At 43.2% G+C, this 20,946-nt stretch overlaps 1 protein-coding gene across 7 annotated transcripts in view; it reads right to left on the bottom strand.

The window, feature by feature from the left end:
* Positions 1-204: 204 nt before the first annotated feature.
* LOC129323705 (sodium channel protein type 1 subunit alpha) overlaps positions 205-20,946 on the bottom strand; it is a 101,436-nt gene continuing 80,694 nt past the window's right edge. For all 7 annotated transcript variants that reach the window (XM_054970304.1, XM_054970297.1, XM_054970301.1 and 4 more), the window contains exons 21-26: positions 11,103-11,384; positions 8,402-8,455; positions 8,016-8,153; positions 6,584-6,688; positions 5,857-6,127; positions 205-1,376 (exon numbers count right to left, since the gene is read on the bottom strand). In XM_054970304.1, coding sequence (XP_054826279.1) covers positions 205-1,376; positions 5,857-6,127; positions 6,584-6,688; positions 8,016-8,153; positions 8,402-8,455; positions 11,103-11,384 — 2,022 coding nt within the window. The remainder of the gene's footprint in view (positions 1,377-5,856; positions 6,128-6,583; positions 6,689-8,015; positions 8,154-8,401; positions 8,456-11,102; positions 11,385-20,946) is intronic.

The raw sequence follows: 20,946 nt of genomic DNA on the forward strand, positions 1-20,946 counted from the left end.
ACCTCCTGTCATTCTTTCCTCATTTTAGTCATATTTGGATGACGAGGAGCTGCTGTCTTGTTATAGGCACTGACCTTGAGAATACAGTATATTTGTAAAAACTGTCAGTTTGGCATATACCTCCCTAGAGGAGTCCTGTAGACACAACTATGTTACACAGGCTGTAAACAATTTGTCACCTAATTAGAATTGTTAATGTAGATTTTACTTTTTCTTCAGTACATCTTTGTCTTCCTTTTCGTGCTTTTCTTCGATGGGCTTGGTTACACGGTCATACGATGGAGGGCACATCGCTGTTGACATGGTCAGGTCTGTTTTTTCTGTGTAGGAGTTTTCATTTAACTTGTCGATGAGAATTTCATCTTTGAGACGTTGGCCAGCACCTCCTTCAAGTTTATTTTTAAATGCAAAGGAAGCTTTGGTTACTGTTTGTCTGAGACGATACCGTCTGTATGCCCGCTGGATAATGATAGCGGATAACTCCTCTTGTTTTCGTTTTAATGTTGTTGTGATAGGCTCATAGGAAGCTTTGGAAGGATTGGACTGCATGAAACGGTCTTCCATCTGTATGCGAAGAGCATCCATCTCTCCACTTTCCCCTAGCACACGTTTTGTAAAAGCAAATAAAATGTCAAGGCAGTGAATCCGGTCTCCACTTACCATGGGTAGATCCATTGCAATAAGCTGTACCTTATTTGGTTTAGGTAAATTAAGAGGAGGCTCCAGAGCAGCTGCAAACTCAGAAAGTTTTTCAAATTCCATGAACTGAGTTGCATCAGGATCAAACTTTTCCCAGACTTCATAAAACATCTCAAAATCATCCTCACTCAAAGGCTCACTGCTCTCTTCAGTTGCTACACCAAAGTTCTCCAGAATAACAGCAATGTACATGTTTACCACCACTAGAAATGATATGATAATGTAGCTGACAAAGAAGAAAATCCCAACAGAAGGATTGCCGCAGTCTCCTTTGACCGAACTTCCCGGATGATCTTTGTGAGGGTCACAGTCTGGCACCCCACTGTTAAGAATGGGTGCTAGCAAACCATCCCAGCCGGCAGAGGTGGTAATCATGAAGAGGCAAATCATGCTGTTGCCAAAAGTTTCAAAGTTGAACATGTCATCAATCCCAACTTCTCGCTTGACATAAGCAAAGTTGGACATCCCAAATATAGCGTAGATGAACATGACGAGGAAAAGCAGGAGACCGATGTTAAACAAGGCAGGCAGAGACATCATCAAGGCGAAAAGCAGAGTGCGGATCCCTTTAGCACCCTTGATAAGCCGCAGGATTCGACCTATCCTGGCAAGTCGGATAACTCGGAACAAGGTGGGGGACACAAAGTATTTCTCAATAATCTCTGCTAGAAACATACCTGTGGAAAAAGTAATAAAACAACCATGTAAGGAATAACTATTTATAACAGGTTGAAAGTAAAATGCCACTAACAGTTTAAGAAAGGTGTTGACAAGCTGGAATATGTCCAAAGGAAGGCAACAAAGATGGTGAGTGGTTTGGAGACAAAGTCTTATGAGGATAGGTTGAAGAAGCTGGGTATGTTTAGCCTAGAGAGGAGGCGACTGTGAGGTGATCTGATAGCCCTCCGAGTATTTGAAGGGATGTCACATTGAGGAAGGAGCAGAGTTGTTTTCTGTTGCCCCAGCGGGTTGGACCAGTAACAGCAGGTTAAATCTGAAGCAAAAGAGTTTTCGGCTAATATTAGAAAGAACTTCTTCACAGCTAGACCGATTCCTCAGTGGAATAGGCTTCCTCAGGATGTTGTGGGCTCTCCTTCCTTGGAAGTGTTTAAAAGGAGACTAGATGGCTACCTGACAGCAATGATGATTCTATGACTCAATATGAACCTATGCAGACTGGGAGAGGGAGGGCATGAAGTGATGAGCCAGTGCTAGGCTCTTATGGCCCTTTATTACATGCACAGGTTAATGCCAATTGTTACTTTGGAGAAGGGCTTTTTTTCTAGGAAAGGAGGTGGTGGAACTCAGTGGGTTGCCAGCACAGGGGGCAACTCCTGGCGGGAGGTCGTGCCCCTGGTACCACACGCGCACGTGCATAGAGCGCGCACATTATCGAGACCATGCAATGATGTCACTTTGGGTCAGCTGGAACAAGGGGGGAGTTTTTAAAAGTCTAAATCACCCTCTGCAAAAATGGTCACATGGCCGGTGGCCCTGCCCCCAATCTCCAGACAGAGGGGAGTTTAGATCGCCCTCCATGCCTCTCCAGCGGCGTGGAGGGCAATCTAAACTCCCCTCTGTCTGGAGACCAGGGGGCGGGGCCACCAGCCATGTGACCATTTTCAAGAGGTACCGGAACTCCGTTACACCACGTTCCGGCTGACAAAAAGCCCTGCTTTGGAGTCAAGAAGGAATTTTCCTCCGGGCTAGATTGGCTGGGTATCCTGGAGGTTTTTTTTTACCTTCCTCTGGGCATAGAGCAGGGGTCACTGGGGGAGGTGGAGGGGGGAATATAGCTGTGAATTTCCTGCATTGTGCAGAGGCTGCTGGACTAGTTGACCCTTGGTCATCCCTTCCAGTCCTATGTTTCTATGAAACAAGTGTAACGGGACTTCTCTTTCCCCCTCCTACTGTGTCACACTATTCCACTTCTGGGGATCAAAGAACACTCGGGAATCGGGAATGCCATAGGGTGCAAAGTGTGAGGGAGTCTGCAGTGTGCTAGGGGACTGAAAACAATACTCCCCCCCCCTCTTGCAATGGAAGTGGCATTCTGCTACATGGGTGAAATGTCACCTTTGGATCCAACCAAATAATCTCTCTTTATATCTTACATTTACAGTGCCGTCCTAAAGACCCTGTTTAGAACTTTAAGGGCTAGGACAGTAATCTCATGTAATTAATCACAATATGATGTGTCAGTAAAGAGATAGGGACAGTAGACTTTACTATGATGTGCTACTAAATACTATCTGTTGTTTTAAGCATGATCCTACTGGGTAGCTCTATATTGTTTACTATGTCAGAATTGCTTATGCTCCATTTCAGCATTTCTTCAACTCTGAGTACTGGTTTTAAATCTTTGCACATTTGCGTTTATGTACCCTGTTGCATTGTTTATTGAAATGCCCTTGAAATTGACTATACTAATTCATACTGTGTGATCCACCTTGAGTCTTAGTGAGAAAGGCAGACTATAAAGAACGTAAATAAATGGATAAAATTGGACTTACTTAAGTAAGCAGGTATAAGATTAGGCTATAAAACCGCAATGCTTTGTACAAATACTAATGAACAAAGCAGCCCATGCTTCTGAGGAAACAATCATAAGGGTCAAACTATACATTAGGGACATATAATCAGATCTCCTAACATGCCGATTACCTTTTAAAACTATCAAGTTCCCTTCCTCCCAAGTTGGAGCTGTTTCATGGCACTGTAGCAGAGAAGACGTTAGCTGCTTTTAGCCTTGACGGAAAAGGACCAGTTTCCCCCCCTATCTGGGCTAAAAGCCACTTCAGGAGGGGGATTTCTATAGGGGAGGATTACCACTCCATCCCAGTACCATGGCCCAATCCAAACTAGCCCCTTTCCTCTGTGGTTCATTGTTACATTTAAACTATGCATTGGACAATCCAATCAGGGATCCCAACCTGATGCATAGAGCCATAAGCTGCTCATCTTTCCATATTGGTGGCAATGGATAGGGGACAACTCAGGAGGAGTTTAAGAAGTTCACATTATCATTTTAAAATATTTGCTTTAATACATAAACCTTAATGGGTATTACCTAAATCCATCTACATTAGAAAAGCTGTGGCCATCTTAGGTTGCCTTTTTTTTTGAAGTCTAAATTGAATAGCATTTTTTAGGCTAAATAGAGCTTTCATAGGTTAACAATAGCCTACTTATTCAGCTCCTAGAAGAAGAACAAAGCCACTTCTGACATTAGAAGTAAGCTCCACCACCATACAAAAATAGACATGTGGAGCATCTGCAGGATTAACTTAAGGAAAAGTCTGACTGCGTCCAACTCAGCCAGGATTTGTCTTTCTGTCAAGTAGACTGTTTTTGTGTTCTCATGAGGCACCAGAACCCTGTTATGCAGCCATGGCCCATAAACTGTGCCACAGAAGTACATTTTAGTCTCAATGCTCAAATGACTTGTGGACTCAGCCGTGTTCTGGAATGTTGGCCAGAATCTTGGTATAGTAGGCTGGAGAGCAGTGGAGTCCACCTGTAGAGACGGTAAGAAGTTGAGGTTTTCTGACCTATTTTGATGGGAAACTTCACCCTCTGATAGCTGGTAAAGCACAGTGAGCTGTATCCAAAGGTTCTGTTCCACTAATGACAGAGTCTTCTTCCAATAAAAGCAGCCACCTACCACCAGCACAAGGAGCCATGTGCCAGTGAAACATGCCTCTTTGTCTAGATTAAGGTTTCTTGAACTATCAGAAGGCTCCCTGCATTGGAGGAAGGTAGTGGGACTATTTTTATTTATTTGTTTACTTATTTTCGATTTTTATTCTGCCCTCCCCACATTTCCAGCAGGCTCAGGGCAGATTACAAAATACATAAAGGTTAAAATATATAAAACAGTTATCATAACAATTCTAAAAACATCCAATTTACACAGTTAAAATACAATTATAAATATCAACATAGCGACACAGAATTCCACTGATCAAATTTAAAACAACTTCAGAGCACCTCTGCATTAAAGAATTTTTTAAAAATGGGGGTATTGGTGGTGAGGAGAGCCCAATCCCTCATCAACCGGCCGGGGGGGTGGGGGCTCCGCCTAGCACCGCCCATATGCCCAGCGGAACAGCTCCATCTTGCAGGCCCAGTGAAAGGATAACAAATCTTGCCGGGCCTTAGTCTCTTCAGACAGAGCGTTCCACCAGGCTGGGGCCAGGACCAAAAAGGCCCTGGCCGATGCCAGGTGGGCCTCCCTGGGGCCAGGGACCTTTAACAGATGTTTCTCACTAGAACAGAGAGAGTCCTCTGGGGTTCATATGGGGAGAGGCAGTCCTGCAGATAAAGCCGGTCCCAGTCCGCATAGGGTTTTATAGGTTAATACTAAAACCTTGAACCTGATTTGGTACTCCACTGGTAGCCAATGTAGCTGATGCAGTGCCAGTGTTATAAGCTCACGCATCAGCAAGCCCATGATAACATGTGCTGTCGCATTCTGCACCAGCTATAACTGCTGGATCAGGTTCAAGGGAAGCCCTGCGTAGAGCGCGTTACAGTAGTCTAACCTAGAGGTGACTGTTGCCTGGACCGCTGTAGTCAAGTCGTGGGACGAAAGATAGGGGGCAAGCTGCTTGGCCTGTTGAAGACAGAAGAACGAGGACCTGGCGACTGCCATGATCTGAGCCTCCATTGTCAATGAGGCATCCAAGATCACCCCCAGGATCCTGACTCTTGGGGCTGGCGTAAGCACCGCCCCATTGAGTGCAGGAAGCCGGGGTCCCAAATCCACGTTTCCACGACTCAAGTACAGGATCTCCATCTTTGCAGGGTTTAGCTTCAGCTGACTTTGTCACAACCATCCAGCCATGGTTAAAAGCATGCACCAGGACATCTGAGGTAGATCCAGGCCGGCCGTCCATCAGCAGATACCTTTGTTTCCAACCTAGAATAAACATTTCTAAGTATATAATAACATAACATTCGATGTATATATAAGTATATACTTAGAAACTAGGATGATATATGTTACTGAAGAATTAAAATGGCCAGACTAGGTAAGACTAAGAAATGTATAGAGCTGGCCAACTGTTGTGGAAATCTAGTATTAAAGAAAGCTAAGAGTGAGGGATGTTAATTTAGTTTGAAAAGTTGACTTATTTAATTTAGAACAGTTCTTACCTACAATGGAGAGGATGACAACCACAAAATCAAAAATGTTCCATCCAATGGTGAAATAATAATAGCGCAAGGAAATCAGTTTCAGGACACATTCTCCAGTGAACAGGACAATAAATATCAGGTTAATACGATATAAAACATTTTCCATTTCTTTGCTTTGGTCATCTGTCTCCACCATCATGGTGACCATATTAAGGCAGATAAGAATCATGATGCTGATGTCAAAGACTTGTCTTGTCACAAAATCAAAGACCATACCTTGGAATTTGTTCTGGTGGATCGGAAAAAAGAGAGAGATTTGTTCAGTTAAGATGAAAAGGGTGAAAAGATAAAGAGTACAGATTTGATTAAAATTGTGTCCTTTCGCCTGGAAGCACTATACTTGGGCCCTTTTCACACTACTTACCTGCTCCCGGAACGTCGCAAAATATCGCGCAAAAAACGCGAAAGATAGCGTCTTCTCACGAGTTTTGCGCAATGTCGTGCAAAACTCTAGCGAGAAGATGCTATCTTCCACGTTTTTTGTGCAATATTTTGCGACGTTCTGGGAGCAGGTAAGCAGTGTGAAAAGGGCCTAGGTCATAATTATCTAAGAAATATGAAGCAATGCAAGGATCTCGTATCTTACCCGAATGTTTTAAGTGGCAGAGAAGATACTGAAGCTCAGATTTGTTACAAACTTGCTATTCAGAAAGACAATCCCCATTTTCTTTCAGGTATTACTTACCCCTGGTCTAGGTATTGGTTTTTGTGGCTTTTTAGATCCCAACTTTTTCATTGCATTGTAATATTTTTTCTGTTCTTCTGTCATAAAGATATCTTGACCTCCAAAGTAAGGGCATAACATGAAAACTGGTTATAATCATATTTTCATTTTATGGACTTTACATATGCTTGCAATTAACTCAGATTTATTAAATAAAATAAATAATTTGAGGTTATAATGGAAGAAGGAAGTTGCACTCTGCATACAGAAATTCTTCTGTCTACTCAAAGTTTAGGCAGGATCGAAAGCTTTGTCTGTGTGTTTGCGATGATGTGGAAGCCCTGGACCACATTTGGATCTAACCAGTTTGGTGTAGTGGTTCAGAGCGCGGGACTCTAATCTGGAGAGAACTGGGTTTGATTCCTCACTCCTCCACTTGAAGCCAGCTGGGTGACTTTGAGTCAGTCACAGCTTCTAGGAGCTCTCTCAGCCCCACCCACCTCACAGGGTGTTTGTTGAGAGGATAATAATAACATACTTTGTAAACCGCTCTGAGTGGGTGTTAAGTCGTCCTGAAGGGCGATATATAAATTGAATGTTGTTGGTGTTATTATTAACCTTACAATTTCAGTCAAAGCAAGTTCATAGCTACATTTTATGTTATGTTTTTTAAGCTGATATGTAACCCCTATGAGGTAATTGGTTTAGCCCAGTAGGGCGGAGACAGTAGCTAGAGCCAGACAGCTGAAGAAGAAGCTGGTTGCTGGGGAGCTGAATAATAATTAATATGCTCTTATCACCCTGAATAAGGTAATCAAATGTTGTATGTGAACAATATGTCTTAAAGTGGTGTTTGCGTATTGTGTTTGGATGATGTTACTGGGATTATATTATTTTTGCAGGGCTGTAATTCCCCAAGAAGAGGACAGAAGCTTGGGCTACAGTTGCTTCAAATGGGAAGGATAGTGAAAAAGGACTCTATCGCTTGATTCCACTAAGTTGAACGTTTGTTTACCTTTTCAAAGACATTGTTGGTTTAAAGCTTCTATATGGTTGCACTTATGAGTTTAGTTAAAGACAAAAACAATTGCATTGTATTAATTGTTAAAACGTTTTTAAAAGATTTTTGTCTTACATTTGTGTGAAAGTTTGTTTCCTAAGCCCCATAGAATAACAACAACAACAATATTAACTTAATGCCCACTCAGAGCAGTTTACAAAGTATGCCATTATTATCTTCACAACAAAACTCCCTGTGAGGTGGGTGGGGCTGAGAGAGCTCTGGAAGAGCTGTGACTGACCCAAGGTCACCCAGCTGGCTTCAAGTGGAGAAGTGGGGAATCAAACCTGGCTCTCCAGATTAGAGTCCTGCGCTCTTAACCAGTACACCAAAGTGGCTCTCCATACAAGGAACCCATAGAAGGAGAAGTTACAGATACATGTAAATACTTATCTTCTTTTTTTGCTGATTGAAGTTATCAATGATGACACCAATAAACAGATTCAGGGTAAAGAAAGAACCAAATATGATGAAGATAACAAAGTAAAGATACATGTAAAGATTGTCCTCATATAAAGGCTGGTCTTTCACCTACAAAGTAAGTAAAATGATTGGTCATTCTTTTTTTTAAAAAAGCTAGTAGCACTGATTTAAAATACATCTTTCTATGGCTATATCTTAATTTTCAATCAGACCTAATACCTAGCCTTCGTCATAGTATCACATCAACTAGAGTTTTTTTTAATTGAACAGAGTTTCTGTTCATTTTTTAAAATTAATCTCAAGTGTGTATAATAAGTAAATATACAAAGGAGAGTGAACACTAAAAGTATACTTACATTTCTTGAATCAATTGCTGCATACATAATATCCATCCATCCTTTAAATGTAGCCTGTATTAGGAAAATATTTTGCATATAAAATTCTTAACTTTTGACAGCTCAATAATTCATATCAAGGTTCATACCAGAAACAGAAAGTAACAGCAAGAATATTACAGACAAACACATACATTTAATAAATGAACTGTTCAAATGAAAAGCTTTTCTTTTGATATCATCAAGACAATTTGGTAGTGGGATTGCAAAAGCTTTGCTGTAATGTGTGTAACGTGTGTATCGCTTAATGAACAAACTGCCCTTCACGCCTATGGAAAAAAAGCAAATGTCTGCACTTGGGACAACAAGCCAAGAAGTTGCTGTGTGTCTCCATGCATAATACAGAACTATTTTGCCACCTTCCCACAATCCTTACAGTATACCATTCTTTCCCATGTACTCACCCATCATAATGATGGGCATTTTGCTAAACAGGAGAGCATGTTCTTCCTTATATTTGCTGACTGTATTGACCTGCATTTTCTGCCTTAGGAATGGGGCCTTTTAAAAACAGACATATGAAATTTCAGGTACAAAATATGCACCCCAGCTCTTATGTAATGTTCAGAATTTTTGGAAGAAAACAAAAATCATTGGCCCAGTCTTGAAAGCAGAAACAGCCCTCTTCCTACACCTTGGTAGACCTGCTACATCTGCCCAGAAGAGAAAAGGAAAAGTCCCTCTTGCCTACTGAATTGAGCCCTCAGGCTAGAAAAGATAGACAGGGTCCCTATATACCTTAGCATCTATTGATCTGGAACGGGGGGAGCATTTAAAAACCACACAGTTTACAAAAGTGAGCATTTGGAATAAAAATAAATATTAGAACTGATAAATGAAAGGGATTCTCAATGGCTAAGAAGACTCCTGTTTTCTATGGCAAACCTGCTATCCAGCAGACATCTAAGCGGTTTTCTGCATGGGGCTTTCTCATCAGTTCTGGCCACATAGTGCTTTGGTTTATGCCCTGATTTCCACGCACTTTTTTGCCTTTAGTTTTCATTTTTTTGTTCCCCTCCCCCACTTTTCAGTTCTTTTGAGATCACTTTTACCCCAATCTTTTTCTGGAAGCAAAGTCCACTTCTGCAGTACAGTTTCCTTATGCAAAGTAAACATGCATAGGTCTATCCTCAAATGAGACTTATTCTGCTTTCTTACCGTTGTCCTTCATTTGGCCTAGATGGTCCTATAGTCTCTACCAAAAGATCAGTAGGACATGAGTGCTTTTTAAAAAAGCACTGCAGAAGGCAATGGGACTTGTGTGAGAACTTAACTGCATGCATGAATTCTCCTGATTACAATGAGATTTCGGCACACCTAACAAGCTTGGTGTTGTGCCCCAAGGATCTAAACCACAGTCTAGTGTGATGGTTGTGTCAAAATAATTTCTTTGTCCTATCAAATTTCTGGAAGAAATGTGGTAAAGAGATAAGAAAAGGCATAACAGAGTATATGGAAAAGCAAGAAGTCTGATGTACCCAAAGCATTGGGAGCCCAAATATATAGCAGATGTTGTATAGTAAATTATTTAAGTTGCACACATGTTACCATGAGTGTGTATTAGAGGTGGGCACGAAGTGAAAAAAAAAATGAACCGCGCGGTTCGTGGTTTGTCATGTTTCACAAACCATGAACTGCCACAAACTTTGCCCAGTTCGTGAACTGGTTTGTTTAGTTTGTGAAAACGTCACTTCCAGGGACGTTCCCAAGGTCAGTGGAAGTCCCTCCCCTCCATTGCCTAGGAAACAGATTGATCAGCTGTCTGCAGGCTGTCTGCAGTGACGAACCGAAAAGTTCATCACGGTTTGTGAGAAATGCGCTCTGACGAACCACCGGTTCGTGAACCACAAACTGACCTGGTTCGTGATGAATTTAGGTTTGTATCTTGATTCGTGCTCATCTCTAGTGTGTATATATCCTGCCTGTATGCACGTTAATCTATTGTAAAATAGACCCAACGTGCTTTCAGTTTTAAAATCAAAGTGTAGACCAGTACCTAGATACACATGGAGTTTAAAACGTGGGGGGAGCCATGCACACATCGAATGTAATATAAGAATCACTTAACACTCATACAAAGAAAAACCATGTGTCCCCTGATATGGATAGTAAATGGGCTAATGGTAATGGGTGTACAGGGCTTTACTACTGGTAAGATGGTTTCTGGGGAAATAGTTATGTAGAAGCAGAAGAAACCTTCACTTCTATCAGTCAAAGAAGTTAGATACTGACAATTCCATACTGCTGTTAGGAGCTTGTTTAGGAGTTTGTTTCAGAAATTTTATCTTTAGTTATGCTGCTTAGATCAGCACACCCTATAAAATTAACCCAGGCTAATTTTTGATGCTGCTTAATTTGGTGGTGAAAAGCAGAGTGGGAAGAGAATACATTTCCCCCTAACAGCTGAAGTAACAGAGAAAAATAGCTCTTTATGGTTTGGTTAAACTCGCTTACAAAAAATGGGTCTATGACAACAAGCACGCATAGTTGGTCTTTAAGGTGCTGCTGGACCCAACTCTTACAGTTACTTGAGTATGTCTTACCAAATTTAATTCCTTCCCAGTAAACCCACATAGGCTCAGAATATAAGCAACAAAAATACTGAGCTCACTTTTAATGATATGCTCAATAAAGTATTAGTATGTAAAAAGGATTCACTTACTACTTGCAGTAAAGAAAGATACCCAAATCCTACATTATCAAAGTTAACTTTCACGTTTTTCCATCGGGCCGTTTCATTTCTTTCTATAAGTTCTTCACACTGACTCATATTGTTGACTTGATCAAGAGTGAACCTTTCATCATTTGTGGTATTAACACAGTAGTAGAACTTGCCAGCAAACAGATTTACGCCCATGATGCTGAAAATTAGCCAGAATATAAGACAAACGAGAAGCACGTTCATGATGGATGGAATTGCTCCTAAAAGGGCATTCACAACCACCTAGTACACAAATATAGGAGGGAAAAAAGACAGCATAAGAATACTAAGAACAGTAATGTGATTGTTCTGTTGCATCAATGCATACTTATTCTAAATTTGTTAATCACAATTTTGATTGCAACAGAGTCACTGTATTTTACATTTTTTTAAGACTTGCACATACTCAAACATGACAACAAAGATGGGGGGTGGGGAGAACCAAAAAGAGCTAAAGAAAAACCAAACCACAAAAAAGAAGAAAAAACAAAACAAAACCTGATAACAGTGACATGAAGGCTGTTGATCTCTGTAAGAAAAGAGACACACATTAAATACTAGTACGGAAAATCAAAATATAAAAATGAAATAAATTGTTCCTTATAAAGTAAAATGATTTGCATCTTTTCTTTAAAGCTACCAACACAAATATCACACATTTCATTAATAGATTTAGAGTCAAAAATTAGTACGGTTTGAGTACTACATGTAATCATGCATTATTATTACAAAGATTAATTTCTTTGCATAAGGAAGCCAGACAGTTTTGCAATATGTGCTTATCTGAATAATCACATAGTTTATTTCAAGCTCCAGTCATTCTTAAGTAAATTGATTTACTTTCATTTAAACATTTTGTTAAAAAAATTAATACACGCGCTTATATACCGCTCTTCTAGACAGATTAGTGCCTCACCCAGAGCGGTGAACAAATTAGTGTTATTATTATCCCCACAATACAGCTGGAGAGCTGAGGCTGAGAGGAGTGGCTTACCCAAGGCCACCTACTGAGCTCATGGCAGTAGTGGGATTTGAACCAGTAGAGTGCTGATTCACAGCCAAAGGTTCAAAAACACTTAAACACAAAATATTACTGGATGATTTCAATAAATCAAAATGTCACCCTAATTTTTAAACTATGACAATTCTTTTGGAAATTTATTGAAGAAGGCTTAGCAAGGAAGAAATCTTATCAAGAAAGTTTCTGCCCTGGAATTTCTGCAGTGTTTAACAGAGTGAAGTTTGGCAGGAAGATTTTAAGTATGGAACTTGATTTTCAGTATGAAATTACTTCTGATCCAACACGGTATGCACCAAGTGTCCAGAACCTTTTCAAAAACATTAAAACCTGCTGATCAACAGTTCGACAGGGAAGGATGAAGAACAGCATGTCTACCCATTCCTGAAAGATAAATCTGAGTGCAGTAGCTGTGTTATAGGGCAATCCTTCGGATGCTGTGGACTTGAGTAAGATTCTGAAAGTAGACTTGTTTAGGATTGTTCTCTATGGGCCAAACTAGATGGGACTGTAATCCAGAGTTGCCCTTGGGATGCACCTCCGTTTTGTAGAGCGAGTTTCCACCAGGGAAATCCTTTTAACGGTGGTGCAGAGGCCCAATTCTGGTTGGGACAACCGTGATGTGCAGGAAGGCGGGGACTCCTGCCCTTTGGTTGCATCACTGATCAATATCAGCTCATCAGTTTCCTCCTTCTGCAGCAGCACCAGCTGCACTGGGTTTGCCAGTGTTCACTGGTAGCACTGCTGGCTGGGTCTAAACTGAGTGGTCCCCCTGCAGTGCTGCTCAGGTGCAACTCAGCATAGCCTATTCCCAGATCATTTAAACTTCCTAATCTATACCTGAGTATGCACTTTGCACAAATGCTTTCCCAGGTCTAGACTAGAGGTGGGCACGATCCAAAAAAAATTAATGATCAAGCTGATCGTGGATCGGCGCTGGCAACGATCCCAAATTAACGATTCACACCGAGCATCTCCCGTTCCCGGTCCATGGATCGTGGAGGCCAAAGCAGGGTGCGCTGGTATTCCCAGCTATGTGGGAAGGTGGGTGGTGGCGGCCGCTGGGCGCCTGCAAACACTCCCGCTCAGCTCCTCTGAGTCCTCTATTTACTAAGTATTACCCTTCTAGTCATGAAAAAGCTAAATCATTTGTACCACCTGTCTAGTTAGAGTTCCACCAGCTGAGAGTTTAAAGGCTGTATTTTCTTTTGCACACTTTCTCCCCCTTCTCTTTCTCAACTGCTTGCAAAAGGGATGCAGTCCGCTGGGCTGAGAAGCCAGGAGGAGAGAGAGATCTCTTTTCAGTGTTAACTCTTTCAAGCACTGAATGAACTCAGGAGGAGAGGAGTGCAAAACAGCTTCAGATGATAGCCGCTCTCAAAGCCAGGGGTTTTTGTTTTCTCTCTCTCTTAACCCCTTCCTCTCCCAATCACTCTGCTTATATTTTTCTCAGGAAGCCACCTTTTCACTCACAACTGTTTGCTTTTCCTTCCTAGGGGAAATATTATAAAGTTTCTTGCCTTAAATTTCTTTTGCTAAAAAGTTAACCTCAAGCTGCAATATGAAACCTCCGTGTGCAGCATGAAACCTCCGTGCTGCCGTATGAAACCTCCATGTGCAGCATGAAACCTCCGTGACAGAAGGAGGGCAAACAGAGCTCAGGCATTCCCCTGACTCCGTTGCCAGGGGAATAGATTGCTGGTGCCTGAGTGTCTGGCTTCCCGATCCTATCACGATTGCCCCGGTCCAGCCCCCTCCCGACTGCTGGATCGTTCACCGTGGACGACGACGATCCACCGGGTCATGATCACGCGATTGCCATTATCGTGGGTTTTTTTCTATCGTAATGCGGATCGTGCTCATCTCTAGTCTAGACTACTGGAGCTGGATTAGGACACGGGAGCCTTTTTTTGGTGGATAAGTTCATAGATTCTAAGCTCTCTCGGAGAAAATATTCCATAATTAATGTATTGTTGACCCATATTATTCTTACACCAATACTGTGTGAAATATAGGTTAGGTTTAGAGAGAGCAACTTCTCAAAGCCATGTGAGTATGTAGTTGCAACAGAACAAAATTTGAATCCCGTAGCGCCATAAAGACCAACAAAATTTTTCAGAGTATAAACATTTGTGAGTTAATGTTCATTTCATTGGGTACAAAAAAGCATGAAGATCCGTTAGCCTGTATATTCAGGTCAGGAGGTGGGAGAAGCGTTATAAATAAGGGCCAGCTGGAGTCCCTATTAAGCCCAAGGTTACAAGGGACCTCCTTCTCCAGGGCTTATAAAGACATAGGATTCTTATCTCATTATAGATACTAATTTTCAGCATTCTCCACCTCTACGCATACTTCCTTGATTTCATTAAGCTGATTATTTTGCTTTGCACCTCAACGCCACGGAGAGAGGGGGACTGGGGGACAAAATTCCTGTGGGCCTCTCAGCTGTTAAGGGCCCCGTCAACTGGATTAATCAAGCACTGCGCAAATGTATTTCATCTTTTAATTATTTTTGGTGCAGTTCTGCCTGAAACCTCTAAAGGGCATAGGGAATGCTAGCTTCCTGGTAGTGTTTTTGTTGCCTTTTTTTGGCAGCTGTTTTTTTTTTTAAAAGAAAGCTTTCCATGGCTACAACAAGGGAGAGGCAAAAATGGGTCTATCAACCAACCTGTTATGCCTTAATTTCTCTCCCCGCCTCTATCTAATTCTCCTTGAGTTTATCTCTTCCATTACTGGGGAGTTAAAACCTATTTAACTGCAGAAAAAAGCATATTATGTTCAGAAAGGGTATGTGTTTGTCAAGTTAATATGTCCGAAGAATCTATCAAATTAGCAAAATGGTGACCCCCCCCCTTCTGCTCATCTCTTGTCTACCCCATGGCTGGGGGTCACTATTGAGTTAGCTGCAACTCAATACTACATTTTTCTTCTTTGAGGGGGGCAGATGGAATTTTTGTTTGGGGGTCTATGGCAACCCTGTTTGCATCTTACCTCCATGGGCCTTTCTTTGTAACATCCCACCCATTGGTCTGGCCTGTATACAAGGGCTGGTGGATCACTTTTATTTGTATCTGACAAACTGAGCTTTTACTCACAATAGTGCTTGCCTTGGAATATTTTGTTGGTCTTTAAGGTGCTACTGGATCTGAGTTTTTTTCAGGCACAAGGCAGTCATCGTGGTCTGTCCTCTTCAGAGCCTGTGTGGGGTAGTGGCTTCAGTACTGAGTGAGGATTTGAGAAACTCAGGATGAATCCCCATTCAGCCATGGAAGTTCATTGTATGGCCTTGGGCCAATCACTCTATCTCAGCCAAACCTACCTCACAGAGTTGTTATGTGTATAAAATGGAAGAGAGATAAACAGTGTAAGTAGCTTCGAGTCTGCATTGGGGGGGAAAGGATATAAATACCCAAATAAATAAAATGAATTCCCTCAGCTGTTTCCCGAGATTCTCTCCAAAGCTGAGATTGGTAGGTTGGGGAGCCATCTTGGATAAATACCATGTGGCAGGACATTTTTTCTGCCAGAACACTCCAGAACAGGCCCCAAACGGCCAGGATCAGGCCTCTGCTGGGCAGGAGAACATTCCCCCGCCCAGCGGCAGCCTGATCCTGTCCGTTTCGGGCCCAATCCTGGACATTTCTGGGTCAAAACAGGCCTGAAATGGCCAGAAGCAGGCACGAAATGGCCAGGATTGGGCTGCTGCCAGGCCGTTTTGGGCCCGAATTGGTCCCAAAATGGCTGAAAGGGCCCAAAATGGCCAAAATAGGCTCCAAACAGCCAGGATTGAGTTGAAACATTCAGGATCAGGCCACTGCCGGATGGGGGAACACTCCCTCGCATAGCAGGGCCCCAATCCTGGCCATTTCAGGCCCAAATTGGAACCAAACAGGCCCAAAATAGCCAAAATGGGCCTAAAATGGCCAGGATCAGGCCACTTCCAGGTGGTGGAACATTCCCCCACACGGCAGCGTCCTGATCCTGGCCACTTCAGGCCCAAATAGGGCCAAAACGGGTCGAGAATGGCCAAGACAGGCGCAAAATGGCCAGGATCGGGCCCGAATTGGCCTGGAGCAGGGAGGAAAGTGGATTCCAATCACGGGAGTGCTCCCGGGGGTGGTCACACCCTGAGTGATGACATCACTTCCTGGATGTGATGTCATCGCGCAGTCCCGGAAGCGTGTGCGCTTTGCCCATGCGCACACTGTACCTCTGGGTTCTACCACCTCTTTTCTCAGAAAAAAGCCTTGCCATGTGGCATGGGCCTTTCCCTCTTTCCTGCATGCACAGGAAATCAGAACATATGAATTACTGTCCATTTTTCCTGGTATCAGAAAATAACCTGAAAGTGTAATACCATTTTAACTTTTCTCACTGTGACAGGTAGTGAATGTACACATACTCCAGGTCGGTCAATCAAAAGAGCATTCTAGATCAAGCCAATAGGAGCTGTATACAGGGAAAGGCTAAGATCTGACAGGGAAGGTTAAGCCAGTCAGAAGTTGGTTTTTTTGAGGACTGAGAATGGGTAGTCCAGTGGTTCCCAAAGTGGGCAGTGCTGCCCTCTGGGGGCAGTGGGATTAGAAAGGGGGCAGTAAGAGGCAAGGGAGTGGGGTGGGGTGGGCTCTGGACATGGGGCACTCCGAGCATGTTGTTCACTAATTTATGACAGAGCAGGATAGAGCCTAGAGTGAAACACCTTCCTTGCTTCAGGTTTCTGCCTCTGCATGGTGCTGAAATCTGGTGGAAACTACCAGTATTTTTAGTAAACATCAGTGCTCTCGTCAGACCAGTACACCATGTTTTGAGAAACCGTTGTTGTTGTTATTATCTTCCTTAATAATTATATTCCTTCCTGAATAATGTTTGGTTTTGTTATTCCAAAAATGTCATCAATAAATTGCAAGTACAGGAGGGGTGTTAGCGGGTATTCCAAGTCAACCATGAAAATATTGGCATATTGTGGTGCCACGCAAGTGCCTATGGAGCATCAAACCTGAAGTTGTTGTGGGTGAGGACAAACTGGCAGAACTTGGTAGTGAGGTCAGCTGTGGTAGTATTAGAGATGGTGTTCCTAATGGCTTGTATTCCATCTTTGTGGGGAATGTTGGCTTATAGTTGGTGGCCTAAACAGTGTTACTTGGAAGATTGTCAACGGATTGCATTTTTCTCAGGAAGTTTGTGGTATCTTGCACATAACTGGGGGCATTGATGGCATAGGGGCTGAGAATGCAGTCCATGGATCCAGACACCCCAACAGTGATTGTGCCTATGCCCAAGACAATAGGACATCCTGTTGAGTCCTAGGAGGGACTCAAATCCTGCTGTTTCTACTGCAGACCAACATGGCTACCTACCTGAAACTATCTTCATGGAAAGTACCACATTCAGCCACATGGAGTGGAAATCTATCTCTAGTGAAGATTTATTTCTCCATACCAACAGAAGGACAGCCATGGACACTTGAATTGCACCACAGTATGCCAACACTTTAATGGCTGGCTTTAGAACACCACTTTTTCAGCTCACACCCACTAACACCCATCCTGTTCTTGAGATTTACTGATGACATTTTTTATCATCTCGACACATGGGAAATCATCAACCTGACCATGAATCAATCCACATAGGAAGTATATTTTCTAGAAACCATTGTACATTAGAGATGGGCACAAAATGAACTACGGAACAAAATTCCATACAGAACAGCCAGTTCGTGGCCAAAGAACCACGTGTTCCGTGGGACCACGTTTTTCTGAACCAAATGAACTTTTCTTACCGTTCCGTTGCCAGTTTGGACACTTTTGGTGCCAAACACTCCCTTGTCCAGGCAATGGTGGCAGTCTTTAGCTTGCCCCCAATCTGAGGCCTCCAGGCTTGATTGGCAGCTGTCCCTGCCAACTAGAGAGCCCCCCTTCTGGCCTATCCAGCCAGGAAAAGGGGGAGGAGGGTTAGAATCTCCAATGCAACTGAGGAGATGGGCCTTCATCACCATGATAACACCAATCTCTTCCTTCCAAAACCATGTTAGGCAGGTTTTTCTGCCAACCAGAGTGCTCCAGTGTTGTTCAATCTTGGCTTTTTCCATAAATAGGGAAGGCGTGTGATTCCTGGTTTCAGTTTCTCCAGAGTAGGAGAGGTTGAGGACGGAGAGTTTGCTGGCTGCAGTGTTGGGAACTTGGGAGGGATCTTTGGCCTGCACTTGTGGCTGCTGGAAAAGGGGCTGAAAAGCTTCTTTTCTTTTCTCTTGCTGCCTTTCTTACTGGGGATTGGGGAGGTGTTTGGGAAAAGGGTGCTTTTTTCCTCCCCCCCCATCCTAGTCTCAGCTTCCCCCCTCCTCCAGCCTAGTTTTAGGCCTTTGAGTACAACCGTGGTCAACCTTTGGGGCTCTATAACTCAGAGATCCGTATCGCAATCTTCATGAAACTTGGAGGATGGCTGGAGGAGAGCCTATTGAAAACTCCCTGCGAGTCTGGGCTCTCTGAGCATGAAGGGGGCCATCCTGGCCACACCCAAACCAGTTCGGAAATTGGGTGAGTTCGTTAAGTTCATGTTCCGTGGAAATTGACGAACTGAGCGGTTCGGTTTTTTTCATTCCATGCCCATCTCTATTGTACATATATATGATGGCAGCTTTAGAACCAACTTATGCAGCAAACATATACACACCATCATAAGCACACCAAACAATCCATTGTCCACAGCCAAGCTCTGTGTTATAGCCATATCTGTTCTAATTCCTTTGACAGAGATTCTCAGCTGCGGGATCTACAATATATATTTTTGGAATTATAGTAGCTACCTGATGTAGTAAGGAAACAGGCTGACAAAGCCAAAATAACACCAAGGGATAACCTGCTACAAGATAAGCCCGAATGAAACAACAACAGAACCCCACTGGTCGTCAGATTCAGCTCTCAGCTCAAACCAGTTCAGCACATTACTAATGACTTGCAACCTATGCTGGACAATAATACTCTTCTCTCACAAACATTGGGAGACAAACCTTTTCTTACTCACAGACAGCACTCTAATCTTAAACAACTTCTTACTCACTATAATATACTTCCTAACATGGACATGGACTCTGGGACCAGGGCCTACAATAAGTCAAGGTGCCAACAAGGTCCTCATATTCATTCCAACTGCGCATTCACTGGAACTAACAAGTTCAACACCAGTTATACTATCTAAGGTTCGTTCACTTGTTTATCTTCCAGTGTTATATATGCAATCAAGTATCAGCAATGCCCTTCCCCTCTCTACATTGGACAAACAGGTCACCTCCTATGCAAAAGAATAAATGGACATAAACCTGACATTAAAAATCACAATACCCCCCCCAAACAGCAAGAGAACATTTTAATCTCCCAGGACATTCCATTGCTGACTTCAAGAGGACATTATAATGTGTTATTGCTGAACCTGAGTTCATTTACAAGTTCAGAACAATGGGGCTAAAGAGAGACATAGGATTCTTATCTCACTACAGATTCTAATTTCTGCTATAATCAAGCCACACTGTACTTTTACATCCTGACCTCTTCTTTGCTTCACCCCTTCAACACCCTGACTGGCATATAAAGGCTCCGAGATCTTTACTCCTCCCTGTATCTGAAGAAAGGAGCTTTGAATCTCAAAAACTTATACCCTGAAAATCTTGTTGGTGACTAAGGTGCCACTGGATTCAAATCTGCAGCACTTCTATTGCCGCTTTGGTGGGGCAAGTGAGTGGAAAGTGGTGGTTGACAACCAGATGCAGCACTAGAGATGGGCACGATCGGCATTACGATAGAAAAATACCCACGATAATGGCATTCGCGCAATCGGGACCCGGCGGATCGGTGCCGTCCATGGCGACCAATCCAGCGTTTGGGGGAGGGGCTTCATTCGGGCCATCGGGATCTGATCGGGGATGCAGACAATCAGGCGCCAGTAATCTATTCCTGGGGCAACGGAGCCAGGGGAATGCCTGAGCTGTGTTTGCCCTCCTTCTGTCACCTGGAAAAGAATGGAAGCCCAGCTTTCCTTGATTAGCAGGGCTTCCTTCCAACCACAGAGCAGCAACGCACTCACCAGTTGGGAGAAGAGACCCAGGGGAGGGAGGGGGAAGGGGGTGTTCTGTAGCCATAGGCACTCCAAACGTTTTTTGTTTTTTAAAAAAACAGGGCTTTGTAGGAGGAATGGCTGTTTTTCTATCTGTCACTCTCTGTTTTTAACCTGCTTTTAAAACACTGTATTTTGTGGGGAAACCTCATTCACGGCCCTGTGTGTGTGTTTAAAATATTCTTTTGGAAGACTGGCTGCTTGCTTTTAAAATCGGGTGGGGAGGAATGGAGGATTCTGTCCCTGCTTTTTTTTAAAAGCTGGCTGAAACATGTTGACGGGGTGTCTCTCTCTCTCTATTTGGAGAGGCAGGGACGGGTTAAAAACTCCCCCCCTCTGCTCTAAGTGTGTGTGAATGTCGCCTCCCCGTGCCCGCCGTGCCCAGCGGTGACCGCCACCACCCACCTTCCCACATAGCTGGGAACAGCGGGGCGCTCCTCCGCTTTGGCCTCCCCGAGCCGATCCACAGATCAGAAACAGGAGATTATCGGTGATTTGGGGTCGTTGCCAGCGCCTATCCCCGATCAGCTTGATCGGTAATTTTTTTTGGATCATGCCCACCTCTATGCAGCACTTCTGCCACAGTTAAAGACAGCTGCCCATACCTCTTTCTCTGGCAGCATGAACACAACCACCACAGGTGGCAGTAGTGCCCTCCCCTTCCTTTAGGAATGGCTGCTG

Source organism: Eublepharis macularius, chromosome 2 (assembly GCF_028583425.1).
Source record: "Eublepharis macularius isolate TG4126 chromosome 2, MPM_Emac_v1.0, whole genome shotgun sequence".
Taxonomy (NCBI): Eukaryota; Metazoa; Chordata; class Lepidosauria; order Squamata; family Eublepharidae; genus Eublepharis; species Eublepharis macularius.